Below are 21,316 nucleotides of genomic sequence, written 5' to 3' on the forward strand. Positions count from 1 at the left end.
ATTAACGCGACGACGTTGAAAACGTTTCATTCACTCAGGCCGTTCTCGGGAAGTGGTGGTGTTTGCCAAATCTACATGTTCAAATTAGAGGCATGGAAACGAGATTGAAGGGCTTTTTTGTACCATCCATGCCAGGTTTTGTTCACGTGATTTTGTGTGCGCGCTGCATGCTACTTACTTACATTCAAACTGTCAGTATCATAATTTAACGTTTTATTTTAAAAGAATTATCTTTGAAAGGATTGCTTCTTTAATTATTGTTAAAATACGAATTTCTCGAAATGTAAGTGCAAAAATGGTAACGAAATCAAGGGCGATGTACATTTTTAAGTAAACAGTTCGTTATGACGCAACAGAAACAGTAATTGGTAATTAACCAATTTGCTCGTGACGTAAAGTTGTAAGTGGGCAGCTTTTCTACTTGTAAGGAGTTAAGCAGCGTCGAGAGGACAAAGTTTTATAAAAGAGAGATTTCTACAACGAGAGATGAAACTGTGGGTCGGGATCCTTTTCCTTGTTGTGTCCTCACAACTTGGAATCAATGCCCGGCCCATCGCAAGACCAATTGCTGCAGGTATGTGAACAAACTTATGTCGTCTCATTTTATGGCTTAACAATGGAATACAGTTTGGTAAAAGAAAACAGGAAAAAAATGGAACCGCGGACATTTTAGTTCAAACAAGCTAAAAAGCCATTAAAGGTTATTTGCCAATTTGGGCTGTTAAAAAAGTTAGTGCCGAAAAAAATCTAGAATTAAGAATTTCGACACCTTTTCTGCTAAAAGTCAATTAAGACCATACTTGCCCGTCACGTTTTGGCGAGCCATTTCGATACTGATGATTTGCTCCAAGTTTGCTCCTCCTCCTGAGGATGATGATTACGAAATTCATCAGTTTACAAGCTTTAGAAGTTCATCGAGAGTGAGCCTCTTGAATACCAATGCAGTTAGCGTGGATGACGACCTGTTTACAGTTAGCTTTCGCGATAGTTACGAGTTTTGCTTGTTTCATTTTGTTTCGGGTTGGAGTTAAGGAGGCTCGATGTAGTTTTTTTAGCCGAAGGGTGGGTGTTTTGAAAATTAAAATTATCTAGGAAGCAAATGTTCGATTTCTGCCAAAATACACCATAATGATCAAATATGACCAAATGTTAATTTTTTACCCATCACTTAGCCACAATGGTTACCATAGCAACGATTGACGTTTTCTTTTGTTCTCAAACAAGCTTGATTTTCTCGAAATCAAGATTAACTCTTGGTGTTTATTTTTTGATATGTTAAAGTTTAGTAGATTGACTAGCTGTTGACTAAATTTTAGAAAAAACTGTTAAAGCGTTTTCAAGTAAATGAAGAATGAAATTTTCAGAAAAACCCGTTTTAATATAAAATAGGCGCTTTTAAATTGTTTTGTATTATTTGAGCGCAGTTATTCTCACTGAAATATAAATACTTACACCATCAAAGACCATTAACTTATAAAAGCGAAGGAGTTTTTGCTTTAATTTGTTAAAATATATCGACTGCCAATTAAAGGAAATTATAAGAAAATAACGAAAACTTCGTTCTTGATTTACTCTAAAACGCTCTTACAGATTTTCCTAACATTTTGTGTACAGGTAGGCAATCTACTAAACTTTAACATATCAAAAAATAAACACCAAGAGTCAATCTAGATTTCGAGAAAATCAAGCTTGTTCGAGAACAAAAGAAAACGTCAATGGTTGCTATGGTAACCTTTTTTGATCATTATGCTGTATTTTGGCAAAATTCGAACTTTGGTTTCCTAGATAATTTTAATTTTCAAAACAACCACCCTTCAGATAAAAAAAAAACTATATCGAGCCTCCTTAAAAGCTCTTTTTTATATAGATTGTTTAGCGACTAGCTGGCTCCAAAAAGTCTTGTTAATTATTGCTTTACTTGTTTTCCCTTTAATTTGTTGCTTTTCATGAAGATCATCGTTATGTGAATGACCAGCAAGACGTTTATGGTGAAAATTCCTTGGAAACACAACCCAAGGAACAAGAAGATCATAATGACGAGCACAGTGCAACAGATCACGGTGGAGAGGAAGAAGATCATAATGACGAGCACAGTGCAACAGATCACGGTGGAGAAGAAGAAGATCATAATCAAGAAGATCATAATGACGAGCACGGTTGGGAAGGAGAAGATCATAATCACGAGCACAGTGGAACGGATCACGGGTGGGAAGGAGAAGATCGTAATCACGAGCACAGTGGAACGGATCACGGTTGGGAAGGAGAAGATCGTAATCACGAGCACAGTGGAACGGATCACGGTTGGGAAGGAGAAGATCGTAATCACGAGCACAGTGGAACGGATCACGGGTGGGAAGGAGAAGATCATAATCACGAGCACAGTGGAACGGATCACGGTTGGGAAGGAGAAGATCATAATCACGAGCACAGTGGAACGGATCACGGGTGGGAAGGAGAAGATCATAATCACGAGCACAGTGGAACGGATCACGGTTGGGAAGGAGAAGATCATAATCACGAGCACAGTGGAACGGATCACGGTTGGGAAGGAGAAGATCATAATCACGAGCACAGTGGAACGGATCACGGTTGGGAAGGAGAAGATCATAATCACGAGCACAGTGGAACGGATTACGGTGGGGAAGAAATTGAATCTATGGGTCACTTGTATGGGTCAATTAAAAATGGGCGAGGTATTGGCGAAGACAACGAATATATACACGGTGAATTTCCGTTTGAGTATTCCCCTTTCCATTACCAGCCTACCTTTACAGATACTACCCATCAGGAAGGCATAAAAGCAAAGCATTTCTTTCCTTCACGTGAGAAACATCTTGGTACCGTTGATAAGAGGGCAGATGATAACATTATGGATGAGGTAGATGCAAATAATGCAAATTTCTTGGAAACGCAGCGCGAGGAAGAAGAAGAATATATTGACAACAACAATGAAACAGAACGCGAAGAGGGCGAATCCGCATCCATTGGTAAATATGGATCAGTTAGAAATGGCCGAGGTGTAGTCGAGGAAGACGAAGATGCCAACGATTATTTCTCAGTGAAGCATTCTTCTCATCATTTTGGATCTATGTATACCGATACTATTCATCGGGAAGATGAGATACATCAAGGTACAGGTGATAAGAGGATAGATGACACTGTGGATGACAATCCAGATGTAGATAACAAACATTCCTTGGAAACACAGACTGAGGAACAAGGAAATATTGAACTCAACAGTGAATCCGGACACAGTGGGGGCGTATTCGAATCTACCGGTCATTATCGTGGATCAGCTAAAGAGGCGCGAGGTGTGACCGAGGAGGATGAAGATGTTCACGATGAATTCCCATTTGAACGTTCCTCATTTCATTTTCGACCTATCTATACGGATACTGCCTACCATGAAGATGTAGCACCTAAGCATTTCGTTCCTTTGCATGAGAAACATCTCGGTGTGGATAATAAGAAGGTAGATGTTGACGTTATGGACCAAAAGCCAGATGCATATGAAACATATTCACTGGAAGCACCGACTGAGGAACAAGTTAATACTAAACACAACAGTAAAACCGAACAAAATGGGGACGTATTCGAATCTACCGGTTATTATCATGGATCAGCCAAAGAGGCGCGGGGTATTGTTGAAGATGACGAAGATACAGCACCTAAGAACTTCATTCCTTTGCACGAGAAACATCACGGTACGGATAATAAGAAGGTAGATGTTGACATTATGGACCAAAAGCCAAATGCATATGCAACAAATGCACTGGAATCACCGACTGAGAATCAAGTCAATATTGAGTACAACAGTGAAACCGAACAAAATGGGGACGTATTCGAATCTGCCGGTCAATATCATGGATCAGCTAACGAGGCACATGGCATTGCCGAGGATGAATTCCCATTTGAAGATTCCCCATTTCATTTCCGACCTATCTATACGGATACGGCCTACCAAGAAGATACACTACCTAAGCATTTCGTTCCTTTGCATGAGAAACCTCACGGTGCCAATAATAAGAAGGTAGATGATGACATAATGGACCGAAAGCCAAATGCATATGAAACATATTCACTGGAAGCACCGACTGAGGAACAAGTTAATACTAAACACAACAGTAAAACCGAACAAAATGGGGACGTATTCGAATCTACCGGTCATTATCATGGATCAGCCAAAGAGGCGCGGGGTATTGTTGAAGATGACGAAGATACAGCACCTAAGAACTTCATTCCTTTGCACGAGAAACATCACGGTACGGATAATAAGAAGGTAGATGTTGACATTATGGACCAAAAGCCAAATGCATATGCAACAAATTCACTGGAATCACCGATTGAGAATCAAGTCAATATTGAGTACAACAGTGAAACCGAACAAAATGGGGACGTATTCGAATCTGCCGGTCAATATCATGGATCAGCTAACGAGGCACATGGCATTGCCGAGGATGAATTCCCATTTGAAGATTCTTCATTTCATTTCCGACCTATCTATACGGATACGGTCTACCAGGAAGATACATCACCTAAGAATTTCGTTTCTTCACATGAGAAAAATCTCGGTACGGATAATAAGAAGGTAGATGATGACATTATGGACCAAAAGCCAGATGAATATGAAACATATTCACTGGAATCACCGACTGAGAAACAAGTTAATATTGAACACAACAGTGAAACCGAACAAAATGGGGACATATTCGAATCTGCCGGTCATTATCATGGATCAGCTAACGAGGCACAAGGCATTGTCGAGGATGAATTCCCATTTGAAGATTCCCCATTTCATTTCCGACCTATCTATACGGATACGGCCTACCAAGAAGATACATCACCTAAGTATTCCGTTTCTTCACATGAGAAAAATCTCGGTACGGATAATAAGAAGGTAGATAATGACATAAAGGACAGTAATCCAGATGCATATAATGCAAATTCACTGGAAGCACAGGCTGAGGAACAAGAAGATAATATTCACAACCCCAGTGAAGCCAAAGAAAATGGCGTCGAATCCGAATCGTTCGGTCACTATGGATCAGTAAGAAATGGGCGAGGTATGGTCAAGGACGGCGAAGATGTCTACGATGACTTCCCATTCAAGGATTCCCCTTACTACTTTCGTCCCATCCATACAGATAACACATACCTGAAAGATAAAGCACCTGAGCATTTTGTTCCATTACATGAACAAGATCACGGTATGGATAAGAAGGAGACAGGCACAAGTGCTGATGGTAATGTTGGATTTCATAGTCAGAGGCGCGATTCTCGAAAAAGTAACAAAAACTCTTATCCCAAGACAGAAACAACTTACAGAGAAACCAAAACTCCAGAAGAATCCAAAAAAGAATTTGATGAAGAAGGCAGAGTTTTGTTCGAGGACATTGATTCCTTCGGTAATACTAACAATGATGTTATTGGCTTGGCGACTATGTACCGGGTAACTGAAAGCAAGGTTTCTCAAGAAGAAGATAGAGAGTTGTCGAATAAGGACATGGCAGCTAAGCATGTCGAAAATGGAGTTCACGATGAGTCAACTGCATTCAAGCCTGATCATGTAGTGGATAATGGAAAGGATCTCGTGTCACATGACGAAGATAATTTGCAGGGAGACTCCGAAGCTTTAGAACATGATAAAGAAAATGAAGGTTACTATCAAGCCTCCGGGGCTGACCGCAAGAAAAACAAAGCTTCAGAGTGGGATGAGGATGATGAAAGCGACTTTCTTACCTCTGGCAAAACTGGGTCTGGGAGAGGGCTGCATTTCAGAGAACGTTGAGCAAAACGAGTGACCATATTTACCTTAATTTGATGAGGACAGAAAGGAGATTTTATTTTATTATTTGAACATAACGTACATTTTCATTGAAATTATTTCCTCAGTCAGTCAAAACCTCTAATTTTCAGTCAACTCTTGTGCATATGTGATATCTCAATACTTGGCAATAGTTGTATATCCGTGCAAATCGAATTGTATGGAACTTTGTTATGAGCTCAGAGCAGAAAAATTTGTAAATATCAGATCGACTGAAATAATTTAAAATTAAATAAAGAACATGAAACAAAATAAAAATACTGGACTGTTGTGCATGTTGATGCATTCAGTAAGGAATGTAGAGCGGTCCTTTCACTAATCGTAAAACCCGCACTACTGAGCAATGACCTCTAAGGAAAAAACACACAGCTGGTGAAATTTCAAAGTATAGGCTAGGTAACGATTTCTAAATCAAGTTTAGTTGCGTGTTGTTGAATAGTTGTTGTATCCGGTTTTGGCATAATTTGCAAAAGCTTTCAAAACTAAGGATTGAAGCCGAAGACAAAGCTTGACAACGGAAACCGATTCACCTTTGCATACTTGAAGACGATATTTTGTGTTTGTTTCCATGTCACTTCCACCAAAGAGACATCTTTAATACCCTGTTTCTGAAGGTAGAATGGAAACAAACAAGAACTACATTCAATGAATAATGATGTACTCTGGGTACAATGAGAGCTACTGTAATTTATGATATTGAGGGTTAATACAGAAAGCAACTTGTTTATCCACAGACGTTTCTTGTTTGTGCGCTCTCGACGAAATTTTGAGATAGAGGAGGGTCTGTGAACAGGCTAAAAGTATCCTTTCAAATGAGGTTGATGATATGTTTTGGAACATCGAAAGTCCTTACGTCTTCCTGTCTTGGGCTCGTGTTTCTTCCTGTTGGCTGTGCGGCACCTTGTGCTAAATCTCCCTGTGTTCAGTAAATGTATCGATTTCCTGTTTTTATTCCCTGTTTAAAGAGCATGATTACATCCGGTTTTGGCATAATGGCAAGAGTTTCAAACCAAGGTTTGTGTTGTGTGCTGAAGCTGAAGACGGAAGCCAACAACGAAAACTGATTCACCTTTATGAAACACTTTAAGACGATATTTTTTGCTTGTTTCCAGGTCACTTTCAGAGACATTTTACCGGCTCTGGAAATGGGAAGGAAACAAACAAGGAGAAAATGCACTAGGTACAGTGAGAGCTACTGTAGCTTACGATATTGAGGGCAGGAGCCCATGACTGATTGAGGGTTAATACAGAAAATCTCGTTTGTCCACAGAAGTTTCTTGCTTGCGCTTTCTCGACAAACTTTAGAAATAATAGAGGGTCTGTGAACAGACTAAAAGTAGTAATAATAAAGATGGTAAATTTTAAGCTCAGTGATAAATAATGAAGATGAATTTTTCAACAATAACACGAGCATGGGACAAAGAAAAATTCTGAGTCCCCGACGGGAATCGAACCCATTTACTAGGTTGATATGTATTAGCCATTTACTAGGTTGATATGTGACACGCGTCCTGCATACTTCTAGGATCAGCTTTAATGTGACTAAAAGTATCCTTTTAAGTGAGGTTGATGATATGTCTTGGAACATCGAAGGTCCTTACGTCTTCCTGTCTTAGGCTCGTGTTTTTTTCCTGTTGGCTGTGCGGCACTTTATGCTAAATCTCCCTGTGTTGAATGTATCGATTTCCTGTTTTTATTCCCTGTTTAAAGAGCTGCACTTTATTAAACAGGAAAAACAACAGGAAATCAATAAACACAGGAAGAAGTTAGTTTGGACCTTCGGGCCATCAACAACGCGTATACACTCTTAATGTACATAAATCCAACGCGTGTACACACTAAATACGACGAGTGTACACTCTTAATACTCTGGCCATTTGTAAGTTCAGTCCCACTGCAATGTTCCTAGGATACAAGTGATGGAATATCCTTTGAGCTTTGCTTTATTCCTAAAATCCTGAGTAATTAAACTCGCAGACTCTTCTACAGAGCGGTCAAGTGATCGGTTTGATATCGCGACATATCAAACACAAACAAATTTTTAGATTCTCTTTCGTCTTGTGCTGAAAATCAGTGTACAGCCTGGAGAAACAGAAACCGTGACAGGAACTTGACATGGTTGAAGATAACTTATTTGTTTATAAATCGGAGCTTTACAATAAGGCCGGAAAAAATATTCTAATTAGGACTAATCTTTAGTTATTATGGTATTTTAAGCGTCACCAGAAATGCATGGCTAGCTACGCGGAACTGCATGATTACGAGATAAAACTGGGAGATTGAATTGAACTTGTGTCTTTGCTCACGACTGACGTTGAATCATTCAGAGTGAAACTTGTGGAGTTAGTGAATCAATAGGGATGGGACAGGCTGTTAGCGCCGCTGTAAAGACACTGACTGCAGGGGAGGAAGAAAACAAAGCCGACGCAATCGAAGAGCTGGGAAACTTACAGCGAATGGTAAAAGCCAAGCTTGAAGCCGAAAGCAGTAAGCTTGATAAGGCAGCCTTTGATGATCCCAGATTGCCAATTCTTGCAGTAGTGAACAGAGATGAAAAGTATCTGCTTGACGTGAAGTCGGCACCAAACGCAGACATACAGAAATGCTTGAACAACGTTATTGGCGGAGAATTTCTTAAAGGAGTGCAAAACGTGCTGTCCGTTGCATTAGGAGAACTGTTAGGAAACACGGCAGCCGGGGAACAGGAAAAGAGGGCATTTCACGTTGTTTTTGCCGACAACGGTCTTCTCCGCGTCGACTGCTACATGTACAAGTACAATTTCGATTTAAAAGGCCTGAAGGAGAAGCACGAGAGCATCTTCGGCTACTTCATTCAAGTAGGAGTATTGGACGTCATGAAAGTCGCTCCACAAATCTTACTCTATGAACTGACCAGATCCGTTGGCGATTCAGATAAACTGAAGGAAGCAAGACGAGAGCTGAAAGAAATTGCGACGTTCACTGAGGAATTGTATGATATTGTGTCCTCGTTGCAAAAGTCCAGTGGGAACCGCGATTTGGAGCAAGGTCCACCTTTGAAGAAGCTAAAACCATCTGATGATGATCAAGAGAAAGGAGAAGGAGAGGAAAAAGAGCAAGAACAAGAACAAGAACAAGAACAAGAAGAAGAAGAAGAAGAAGAGAAGCAGGCGACGAAGAGGAGAGGCAGGAGAAAAGCAAGAAGAGCAAAAGTGTAAATAAGAAGAGTGGGAGTTGAAGGAGAAAAATAAGACGAATCGAAAAAAATTCAAACGAACTATGGTAGTCTGAGTGTGCTCATAGTGTGTCTCAAACGCCTCTGCGTACTTACATTTATCTGCGTGTAATCAAGTGTGTTTAAGCGCGTTTCTTATTTCTCCGAGTGTTTGCATTTATCCACGGTCAAGTGTGTTTTGAACTGAAGGTAAAATGTGTTTTATTTCTAATTTCTCCGAATATATTCACTTATCTACGGTCAAGTGTGTTTTGAACTGAGGATAAAGTGTGTTTCCAATTTCTTCGGGCCGGTATGCATTTATCCACGGTCAAGTGTGTTTCGAAAATAAACTGTGTTTCTAATTTTTCCGAGTGTATGCATTTATCAAGTGTGTTTCGAAAATAAAGTGCGTTTCTAATTTCTCCGGTGCATGCATTTATTCGCGATCAAGTGTGTCATGCTAGTAATTTCGCGTGCGTTTATCCATAATCTTTAAAAAGTGCTTGGCCCAATTTAGAAACTGATAATCAGTCAAATGTATCTGGGTTTCTGAATAGACCATTTTACAGTTGTCTGCAAAGTGACCTGGCCTTTGAATAGAAGTGAGGCTGGAGGTGACCTTGTTTTGATACAGACCTCACTGCTTTTGTTGTGTTAATCATGTTGTTTTGATGCTAACTAGTTTGCATTTACATAATAAAGCAGAGAGGTTTGTATCAATGCAAGGTCACCTCCAGCCTCACTGCCATTCAAAGGCCAGGTCACTTGGCAGGCAACTGTAAAATGGACTATTACTACCAAGTGTAGACATGGTAGATATGTTTAGAGAGGAACTCTTCAACCGTTTCGTAAAATCCATTGCAAGGTTTTTATAAGTCTCATATAGCGGATGCGTTTTACGCAATTTGAAACCCTACAGATTCTGGAAATCCGGCAGCGCCCCTACAATACAATACAATACAATACAATACAATACAATACAATACAATACAATACAATACAATACAATACAATACAATACAATACAATACAATACAATACAATACAATACAATACAATAAGATTTAACCAAATTAATATAACCGTCAATAACCGAGTGTTGAAGCGGAATAATAAAATACTAAGGGCCTGTTTATATGGAGGAGAGTTGTCCCTGGTAGGAGGGTTACCCTCCATACCGAGCCACCCCGGGAGAGAGAGCTTTTCATACGTTTCTTTATAAATAGCTGCGAACCGTTTATATGAGAAATTGCAAAGTTGACTCGGGGGGCAGGGTGACCCTGGGTGGAGGGTCACTCGCTTTGAAGGGAGGGTGACCCTGGGGAGCGAGCCAACTTTTTTCCATATAAACAGTTTGGTTATTTTTGCCTCGCCTACCAGGGACAAGTTGACACATACGGAGCATGCGCAAACGCTAAAATCAGCAAAAACAAAAGTGCAGATAAATTGAAATCGAAGTCGGCGGTAAATTAATCCAAAAAATGGTCTTGGTCGACGATTCAGCGTTCCTGATTTTAGAAAAAGCAGCCATAATAGATGTTTCAAAACAACTCTCGCCAGTCTTTTGAACCGAGAGGGCCAAGTTTTGGCTCGGTCAACAGGGACAACTTTCTCATCTAAACGCTCGGCAAAAGATGGCTCGGGGGAGAGGGTAACCCTGAGTGGAGGGTCACTCGCTTTGAAGGTAGGGTGACCCTGGGGAGCGAGCCAACTTTTTTCCATATAAACAGTTTGGTTATTTTCGCCTCGCCTACCAGGGACAAGTTGACACATACAGAGCATGCGCAAACGCTACAGTCGACCAAAACAAAATTGCAGATACATTGAAATCGAAGTCGGCGGTAAATTTATCCAAAAAATGGTCGTGGTCGATGTTTCAGCGCTCCTTATTTAAAAAAGGCAGACATAATAGATGTTTCAAAACAACTCTCGCCAGTCTTTTGAACCGAGAGGGCCAAGTTTTGGCTCGGTCAACAGGGACAACTTTTTCATATAAACGCTCGGCAAAAGATAGCTCGGGGGAGAGAGTAGCCCTCCTACCAGGGACAACTCTCCTCCATATAAACAGGCCCTGAATGTTGAATACAGGTTGAAAATCGTAAAGGAATATTAGGGAATATTAAATATTGCAATTTTATAACCTGGAAATAATAAACATTTGAATATCGACCCTGAAATGGAGATTAAATACTTTGGATAATTATTTAGGAATAATGAATAGTTATGGATAACATGATTAAGTATTTTGCTTCAAATCCCGATGAGACCGATAATAAAATCGACAGTGAGTAGGAAGGCTAATCAGATGCTCTTTCGCATTAGCGTAAATTTTTTAAACTACACATAGCCAGAGATCTAAAGTTGACAACTAGGCAGAACAATCCGCCAAACAAACGGAACTCAAATTAGCCCAGTTCGAGGACTGTTGATCTCGAGGACGGGGAGCTCTGATGAAAGCGAATCGAAATGTCGGCTTCATTTTAGAGGCGGTACCACCGGCCGTAATTTGCTAGACGACATGCGGCATTTGAGATAGATAAAATAAAATTTGTTACTGAGACTTGTCAAGAAGAAACGAGAAATCAGAGTTCTCGAGATAATAAAAACTCGCGGCAGGCGTTTAATTTGCAGTGGCAGAGGTCGAATTATTCGATTTGCCGTTTTTGTACTTGCCTGCAGGATCAAAAATTCTGCTTTCTAATTGGCTCATGTAACTGGACCAATAATGTAGTTTTGATGCCAAAAGGTGATTCTTTTTAGGAAACCTTGTTCGCAAGGGTTTGTGGGACTTCACTGGACGTGATAGACTGGTTCGAGGCTTAGGGGGTACTTCGACGAATTCAATCTAATCTCATCAACTTTTTTGGTCTCATAAGTATGTTAAAAGAGTAGACTTTCAAACAGTTCGGTGAATTTAGTGATTCGACGAATTCAACGGTTCGGCAAATTTAGTGTTTTGACGAATTCAACACTTCGTCTATTAAATTTGGTATTTTGACAAATTCAAGAGTAAGATGAATTCAGCGTTTGATGAATTTAGGTTTTGATAAATTCCAAATCAGTTCGATGAATTCATCACTTTTAGACGAACTCAGTGCTTCGATGATCGGTGTCGGTAAATAATTTCTATAAATTCAATCGAGTATTCAATGAATTCAAACCTTTAGTAAATAAACGTTTTAGTAAATTCACAATATTGTATTTTGAACGCGATAAAGCGCCATATTTTTCGCGCACTCTCACTAACTTAGAGCTTGGAAGAGGCTATGCGGCTCGCAAACTCGCAACGCCACAACTGGCAAAATATTTAAAAAATAGAAGAGCCAAAATATCAAGCGAAAGAATTACCTGTAGTAACGGATGCGCTGATATAAAAAAAGGATTTAAACGGCGGGGCAGCTGTAGTGTCAACTATCCCTGGTAATATACCAGAAACGAGTCGAAAAATTTAAGTCATAAAATTGCTTTCGCAGAAGAAAACCCCGAATAAAAACAAACGTAATACGAAAATATTTCTACTTTATTTTATTACAAATACAAAGCCGTAAATGGCGATTTTAGGAATAAGTAAAAAAATTTGAATAATTTTATTGGCAAGCTGCAACCACACAGACATAAAATAATAGGCCTTTAAAGTAACTAAAGGGTAAGCGAAGGAGTTCTTTGGTATGTTTGCTTGACTGTTTTCCATTTGTTTGTTCAAAGGATAATCAAACACGCACGGTCTAGGCCTTGCCTTTCAGGGGACGCACGCGCGAAGGAGAGACGACTGGGTACGACTCAACCTGTACGCGGTTTGAGACTCGTGATAACAATTAGGGCATTCGCAATGTCGTTTTGGAACTATCACGTCTTCAAATACCTCATTTCCCCCGATTTTTGATAGTGGTAAAGTTAGGAGCAATGAAGAATCACAACACATGAAAAACTGCCTACCTCGTAAGTCTTTGAAATTATTATCCTTGGGGAAGGACGTGATCTTAGGATCCCTACTTTAGTCTACGAATAAATAGGTAAAGTAATCGTTTATTAAAAAAACGTTCACTTACACACAATAAACTCAGTGTTGGCGAGATTACGCTAACTGTAGCAAAAGCAGTGGCAAACCAGTTTGATTCATAACTCAAGACGGACGTTAGACTCAAAGACTAAAAAGGCGAGCAAACTGGGCGTGGATCAAGCTTTTGACTCCTAGTAAAAGATACCAATTTTCATGCCTGATTAGTCTAGACCACCAACACAGTGCAACGCTGTTTTTATTTCTTCATGTGCAACCATAAAATTAAACGAGAACTTGACGGCATAAAATATTGGCGTTCTGTCCTGGGCACTCAATTTGCACCCCTCGACGAGACAATGAGCATTCCTGCCCCTTTCATATAGGAGTTCCCCCCAGGTATAACATAGGCAAAAGAGGAAAACGAGATGTACAACTGATAAGGATTTCAGTCCTGCTCGTCCACCTGGGGGGGGGGGGGCACTAAAAAAAGTTTTATACGAGGAGGCTCAGCCCCGACGTCCAACCCCTTACCCTTTTATATACCATTTTGACAGAAAAGGCACCCCTTTCGTATACCTTTTATTGAGAAAGGTACCCCTTTCAAATACCTACACGTCATGACATATACTTAAAACAGGACGTTTTCTTGTCATTTTTATGAAGCACTTAATAATTTCAGACGATGCAGCCATTTTAAGTTGCGTCTATTCGAAATATTGCTGCGTTGATTCAACAAAAGGTGCCCGGTCGGCTGACAGAAAGGCTTGAAATTCACCAACAGCCACCCTCTCTCCCCCTGAGGACCCCAGGCTAGACTAGGGGCTACTAGGTGGAGTGCCTAGTCAACTCCGGTGACAGCCAAGCTGCCACAGGGCTGCAGCTGGCTGCCAAACACAACACAATAATCATTAAAATACCATTACATTGCTGTGAATGGCAAAGTCTGGTGAAAATGACACAAACACTCCACTATGCCCACCCCCCTAGCAAGCCAGCAATTTAACCCCTGACCCTGGGCTCCCTGAGGCTGCTAGCTCTACTACTCAGCTACCCGGCACAACCTTCCAAGATTTGCCCCCTCCCCCCTCAATTTTTTCGCGCGTGACTGGCTTGAAGGTCTTCAAGCATGGTTCGCGGAGTCCACCTTTTGTCAAATCAGTGTAGATTTAATTTAAAGGCCATTTTAAATATCTTAATGACAGATTTCCCTACCCTTTCATAAACCTAAACTTGTGAAATCCCTTACCCCCTTTCGGGCGCAGCCTCCCCGTGTCGGGAGTAACCCCCGCTGGGGTCGTCCATTAACAACAACAACAACAAACTTTATTTACCCTAAATATTTACAAAAAGAGAATATATATAATATAAATAAATGATTAGGGGTCTGGCTGGCTGAAATAACTATAGAGTTAAAAAAGGCAGGCAGCCAGTGTTACAACTAGTTAATACAAATTAAGGTCGGTAAAACAATGACCCCTAGTAGCTATGTTGGCTGGAGTCTTGTACTCCTGGTAGGGCCATCCATGCCGAACAGGACGAAGGGTAGAGACCAGACAAAGAGTGACCCCCTGGTCCTCCAGGTTGGGGGGTTGGGCGTAGGGTTAACAACCCTACCCCATAAAAAACAGAAGTGTTACAGAAACCAGAAACGTGGACAATGATACAACACTAGCTGGGGGTATCACTGCTGGGGCTGCAATGACGCTCTTGGGTCAAAGCCAGCGGGAAGTCCAAAGGCCGATGGGCCCCATGGTAGCCCCCAAGCGACAGACGACCATCGGTTGCTAGAATGTGAGGACCATGGTGGGCAAGCTGGCAGGTAGCCAAAGCGGTGGTACGGAACAGGGAGTGTTGGATAGAAAGCGTGACGGCCTTAAGCGCCTACTGGCGTGACGAAAATTGATGATGATAAAAACACACAACACCACAGAACATTACAGTGAGCAAAATGAAGAAAAGACAATAATATATTAGAATATTGAGGAAAAATAAAAAAGGGGAAATATAAATAAGAAAACTTATCAATTACCATTACTAAAAGGAAAACTTAGAGCAAAACAGCCTAAGAGTTGAACAATACAGGCACTAGCTAGTATGTTTCAAGATATTGAACTTGCATATTTTTCTTAAACATTGATATGGATGATAACTTTATGTCATTATCAATGGGGTTCCAAATAGGGGGCCCTGAAACCTAATATTAAACTTGGGATAATTAGTTCTGACAAAAGAAAGATAATAAGACTGTTTTGCTGCAAGTCTAGTATTATAATTATGAATATTAGTTAATCTAGTGAAAAAAGAATGTAAGGCAATAGGAAGGAGCTCGTTATGAGCAATTTGTGCATGAATGTAGCAATATAAAATGTGACAAGATCATAGCATTTGATTACTTGAAGAGATTTGACCAAAGGGCTGGAAGGACTATCAAATTGAGAAAAAGTGATAGTGCGCATGGCTTTCTTTTGTAGTATAAATATTGGCTTAAGTGTGGATTTATTTGTATTGCCCCAAATGATGATACCATAGGTAAAAAAGGGGTAAATTAAGGCATAATATAGTTTTAACAAAATATTAAGTTCTACATGATGCCTTAACTTAGATAAAATGCCTATACTTATGCCTATTCTTCTATTATTTTGGCTATAAATTCTACTTGATGCTTCCAACTTAGGTGTGAATCAATGTATAGATGAAGTCCCCCCCCCCCCCCCGTCCCCCGGAAAGAAATCTGACAAATGAATATCTGATTTTGCAGTGTTTTGAATCTCCACTGTAATCCTTTTAATGCGCAACCTTAACTGGAGAAAAAAGCATGTCAAAAATATCTTCCACCGAAAAAAGACAGGCGAGGCCAAATCCACCCAGACATCCACGTGGATTACGCTTCTGGTCTTCGTTTTCAAAACCAGTAAATAACTTTATCATATCACATTTCGTGTCGATTTGTTTACCTGGAGTCACTAAACCACCGCCGTCTCTCGGACCACGAAAGTTCGGTCAACATTTTTAATAAGCATTGACCATAATGGTTTTTTCCCTCCCCTGTCTGAATATCAATACTATACTTACTATGATGTTATTATTCTTCGTTCCCTCGGCCCAATATATATCTCTTAAGTGATTTTCAAATGTCAACTGAAGCTGTGCACAGTTTAAACTTATTTGTTAGCTTCTCTGGAGCAATATCATTTTAAAAGCACTTCGCACAAGTGACTCTTGAGTAATTAAAATACTTCGTACATGTACAGGGAAGTGAAAAAGAGAACGACGGGAAAAAAGAGAACGAAGAGAATGTTCTCAGTTCATCTGATTTTTGCTGTATAAGATGGCTATAATATTTTGGAGAGAAATATTACCTACCGTTAAAGAGAATATGGGCGCGCTACTGGATGTAAAAGTCACGCGAGACCACACCCAGGGCTGCTAATCCTTTCCGCCCCGCGGTCGAGAAATTTGCTACGGCGTTGAAAGTTATTTAATTTGAGTCACGTAAACGGAAAAAAAAAGTTCTTGTTCTTGGTGAATAATAAATTGATGGTCTCCGCTGCAATGGGTGACTTTTTAGGACAACGACACAGGCGATCAGTTGCAGCAATTAACAAATAGCCTGATAACGGACTGATAATGTTATTACCCAGTGGGCGGATTTTTGACTGTGAATTATTTTGGGTCAAGTTCAAACGGGCAAACACAGCAATTATTCACGCTAGCTTGGATTCGCTTTAAAAGACTCATAAATTTGAATTTCTAGGAGGCTCATGAATAACAATTTGTGATTACGTTTGCCACAGAGAATCCACAAGCTCGACTTTCTGCGTGGAAAAGGGTCTTTTTTGTAACAGAGATACTCTGGCAGCGATGAACTCAAACGAAACGACGTCGAATTTAACAGAAACTTCACATATTGAGACATTGACCATTGTCCAAGTGACATTCTACGCGGTAATAACAATCATCGGAACAGTTGCAAATTTAGCCTTGTGCGGCGCACTGCTGAGAAGGAGACAACGAAACCCAAGCGAATATTTCATCCTTAATTTAGCTATTACCGACCTAATGACCTGTGCCGTTGGTATCCCGCTAGACATGGCTGTTATTTTAGTGCAGCATTGGCCATTTGGAGCTTTCATGTGCAAAGTCGTCTACCCGTTTCAGACCGCTCTTATTGCAGTTTCTGTAGCTACATTAACATGCATGGCTATTGAGCGATACAGGGCGATCATGACGCCGTTCAAGCCAAAGTTAACAGTAAGGTTTGTCAAGATTACAATATGTGCAGCTTGGTTTTTATCTGTTGCACTTGTGTCACCCTACATTGCTGTTCTTAAGCATAACCACAAAGAACTCAGCTGTACCGAAGCGTGGCAAAGCGAGAACCATCCGAGAGTGTTCACCATGTGTGTGTTTTTACTCTTCTATGCGTTGCCTCTGTGCGTGATAGCACCTGCTTATATGTGCATTGGATTCAGATTACATTTAGACGACAAAAAAATGAGACGATTTAGCAAGAAGCAGGGAGCTGGAAATAGACAGTTTCATAAACTTGTTAGGCAGCGCTCGAGAACCAATGTTGTCATCGTGAAAACGTTTCTATTAGGCGCCGTGGCGTTTGCGTTATGCTTACTGCCCTACCACGTAATGTGGCTGTGGCATGACTTCGGAAATGGAGCTCAATGGACTCATTTCAGCGACGGCTTGGTTTTTGCGTACGCTTTGGTGTACTTTAACAGTCTGGTCGACCCGTTTATTTTTGGAGGGACAGTGATACGCCGCCATAATTGGCGTAAAACGTGCGCCGCCTCGTTGCTTTGCAGATGTTTAAACATTGGCGGAGATAATCGGCCAAACACAAATAGGAACAAATCCCTAAAACAACATAACGGTGATACTATGTATACTTATGCTGAGCCATCAAACAGTAACATTGTTTATACCTCATCTGTTTGAAAACGGATCATTAAGCCAGCAATGAGGTTATTTGGTGGCATTGCTCGCTTGAGTTGCGAAGCGGATCGTAAAGTCAACGTTATTTAAAAACCCTCTAAAACCTTAAAGACGATATCGCGCAGTGCACAGTTTCAATTCAAAGGGCAAGGTCAGCACAAATCACTTTTTGTAATGTAAACCTTTTTACGTGGAAGTATTAACACAAAAACCAAGCAAAAAAACAAGCATGTTATAAACATACATTTTTCAAATTAAGTCTATGTAAATATATACTAAAATTTATCCATTTTCAGTAGTTATACCGGAATAGGCACCGACCTGTCAGATAACGTATTGTGTAACAGTTTGCCATTTGACCTTCCATCGATTATATTTATTATGCTTTTGCTCTCAGACGGGCGGCAAAATTCCAGTTTATAATTTTACGCCAAAGGGAAGTACAGTAAAAACCCGCGAGTAAGAACCTAAAATTTAAGAATCTGTTAGGCTAAAACTTGCCAGTAAGCCCCCCTTTCTATAAGAACCTATTTAACCTTAAATTTGGAAACAGGTTCTTATTTTCAAAAAATCGATTTTAAATGTTTACTTTTAGGGAGAATGCTTGAATAGTTTTCTGTTGTAGTCATTTTTACATAAACACTTTTTGGTATGCAAATTTAATATAAGAAAAAGCCTGAATGCAGTTAAAATTCTATTAGCAACAATGTAAATTTTTCTTCAGACAATAAGAACCTATTAAGAACCTAAACGGCCTAAATTTCTGCTAATTACCATTCATGTAAGAACCTGTTTAGGCTAACTTGGAAAAATTCAGGTTCTTACTCGCGGGTTTTTACTGTACCTGTGTTTCGCGAGTGTATCGAATTTATGAGTTCGAGTTAGAAATATCGAGTTCGAGTTATGGGGTGACATTTTCCCAGTTGGTCACGCACGGTGTCGCCCTTATCACCAAATGAAAGCTAACCGCAAGCAAATATGAGTGGAACTAACCGCAAGCAAACCAGAGTGGAGCTAACCGCAAGCAACTCGAACTCTGTATTTTAACTCGAACTCGAAATTCTAACTCGAACTCAAACTCAACTCGAAATTCCAACTCGAACTCGAACTCATGAAATGGACAGACCCGTGTTTCGCGTGTCATGTTTCGGCACTCTTTTCAAAATGCAGACAAATGAACGGCGACCATGGCATGTCATTTTAAAATATCAGCGTTAATAAAAAAGCTTTCTGGTAAAAATACACCGCGCAGATCTAAAAGCACTTCCTGCTGAAGATGCAAAGCGATCAACTTTACTTCAATAGGCCTAATACTGTTTTGATAGCTCCTTTCAACTTCGTTCTTAGTGTTGGAATTGCTTTTCTGTCTAAATTATGATTTTTTTCGGTTTCCTCTTAAATTTGAACATGTCTATAAAATTGATAGGGTTGGAATGGACTAATAAACTCGACTAAATCAACGAAATCCTGGTGTTGCAGTTCTCTGAAATGAATAGTTCATCCGATACCTTGTGGCTTCATGGTTTCTAAATCTTGATGCAAATTTGGGTATCGATTCAAGCAGTGCTTCGTTTTGCAAATAAAGCATTTAAAACTTTGTGATGTTCTGAATGAGCGTGTTTCTGGGCTGCTACAAAAATGGGTACTGTTATGCCAAGTTTCAGATTTGCTAATTAATTTTCAGATGGTATAATAATTATGGAGTAATATCAAAAAAGCTGTCCCCGAGTTTTACGCACAATGAGACTACATATGGGCAATGAAATACTTCGGTGGGTTATTTAATAATTTTGCACTAATTATGAAGAGCACATTTAATTGTAAAGTTTTTATAACTTTCCGGCGTAATTTTTTCCTCATAATTCCTCCTTCGCCAACCATTTCAATTGAATTCTACAGTCCCGCTTCTTGATTCACAATGTATAAAAAGGGATGTTTATCTTCATTTTTTACACATTTTGCCACAGTTTTTACTGTTTTAACTAAACGAACTAGAGGTTATGTGATTCTACCAACAAATTTACCATTTTTGAAATACGATCGAACAGTGACTTACTTTTCTGGAATGATTAAGAGTTGCCTGTTTACGTCAAAAGACACCATAATCTCTTGAAGCTGAGTTGCTCAGTGACACTTTGAACCCCGAGCTGCCTGTTCAACGGATACGATAATTTAAGCCAAAATGTGATAAGGAACGATGCAGCTATAAATGAGAAAACACGCTTACCTTTCTGCGAAGCTTCTTGTTAGGGTTAAGTTGCAAACACTCATAACAGCTGATTTTAAAATTCATTTACGGTTAATATTTGCCCGAATTTATTTGTCTAAAAAGCCTCGGGCGAAATAATGACTGGGGAAATTTACATGAAAGATTCTTATTAAAAAAGTTTCGTTACATATTTACCTTTCAGTGCAATAAATCAGTCACTTTCTCCCAAGTATACATGATTCTACTATGATTCTACTAAAGAACAATCCTGAGCAAAAGCACAGTTGAACTGAACTTATTAATCGGATCCATGCTTTACGGTTTTCCAGCTATTGGGATTATTTTGCAGTAGTTAGAATTGAAAATCGTAGGCAAATTAGTTTACATTTTGAAAAGTTGTCTAAAAGAGTATGTTTGCCACTTTTTTGTTGGAACGACGTGCATACAAGCACTACCATTACTCCCAAATTTAATATTCTAGTGCAATTGTTTAAGCTACGAAGGGTAACTTAACTTCACCATTTTTTTTATAGATATCATGTTGGCAATGAGCAAGATGACGTGACTGTGGCCAGGGCCATACCTAGGATTTTTTGTCTGCGGGGGCAAACTTCGCTAAACTCCGTTGCGGGGACAAACTCCAATAAAACTACAAGAAATAGCCCAGCCAAATCAAACAATATGTTAGAAATTTAGTTTTCCTGGCGTGGGCAACTGCCCCCCCCCCCCCCCCCCCCTGTCCCCCCGCTAGGTACGGTACTGGTGGCTGAAATACTTATCCTGAAAATGATGCTATTTTTTCTGTTCATTTTTCTGGAAAATATCGCCTTAGTTAGACCTACAGTACCTAGAGGCTCGTACTCAAGACGCTCATTTACCGTCCGTCCCTTCAACACCCCCCTCAAACATTGACAGAGATTGAGTCATAAGCCTAAGCACAGTAATAGGAACACGCGAAGGGTAATTATTTTCTGTTCCATGACTTGAGTTACATGTGAAAACTGAAACGCATTGGAAAGTGAGATGAGCACCCAGCATAGCAATGACAGATATCAGTGACCATGCATCGTGTGTTTGAACGATTCCACCCGGCGATTCCAGCGGAAAACGAAATGTAATCCTACTGTAGTTAGAAAATTA

The 21,316-nt window shown here is 40.0% G+C and overlaps 3 protein-coding genes across 5 annotated transcripts; all 3 read left to right on the forward strand.

Annotated features, from left to right (window-relative positions):
- The first annotated feature begins 375 nt into the window (after window positions 1-375).
- Window positions 376-6,186, forward strand: LOC144643697 (uncharacterized). Of its 3 annotated transcripts, none has more exons than XR_013568954.1 (3): window positions 376-574; window positions 1,953-5,982; window positions 6,013-6,186. XR_013568954.1 is itself a non-coding variant. In XM_078503023.1 (3 exons), exons 1-3 carry the CDS (start codon window positions 487-489, stop codon window positions 5,786-5,788), a joined length of 3,366 nt encoding a protein of 1,121 aa, XP_078359149.1. In that variant the 5' UTR covers window positions 376-486; the 3' UTR covers window positions 5,789-6,185. The 3 variants fall into 3 exon arrangements, 2 of the variants coding, with proteins under 2 accessions (XP_078359149.1, XP_078359148.1); XM_078503023.1 differs by having other exon boundaries at window positions 1,953-3,359; window positions 3,918-6,185; XM_078503022.1 differs by having other exon boundaries at window positions 1,953-6,186.
- A 795-nt stretch (window positions 6,187-6,981) lies between these two features.
- Window positions 6,982-9,241, forward strand: LOC144641889 (uncharacterized). Its single transcript, XM_078500900.1, has 2 exons — window positions 6,982-7,064; window positions 8,042-9,241. Exon 2 carries the CDS (start codon window positions 8,185-8,187, stop codon window positions 9,019-9,021), a length of 837 nt encoding a protein of 278 aa, XP_078357026.1. The 5' UTR covers window positions 6,982-7,064; window positions 8,042-8,184; the 3' UTR covers window positions 9,022-9,241.
- A 7,480-nt stretch (window positions 9,242-16,721) lies between these two features.
- Window positions 16,722-19,522, forward strand: LOC144641890 (galanin receptor type 1-like). The gene has a single exon (XM_078500901.1). It carries the CDS (start codon window positions 16,882-16,884, stop codon window positions 17,968-17,970), a length of 1,089 nt encoding a protein of 362 aa, XP_078357027.1. The 5' UTR covers window positions 16,722-16,881; the 3' UTR covers window positions 17,971-19,522.
- Window positions 19,523-21,316: the final 1,794 nt, after the last annotated feature.

Source organism: Oculina patagonica, chromosome 2, assembly GCF_052425735.1.
Source record: "Oculina patagonica isolate OP01 chromosome 2, crgOcupat, whole genome shotgun sequence".
NCBI classification, from domain to species: Eukaryota; Metazoa; Cnidaria; class Anthozoa; order Scleractinia; family Oculinidae; genus Oculina; species Oculina patagonica.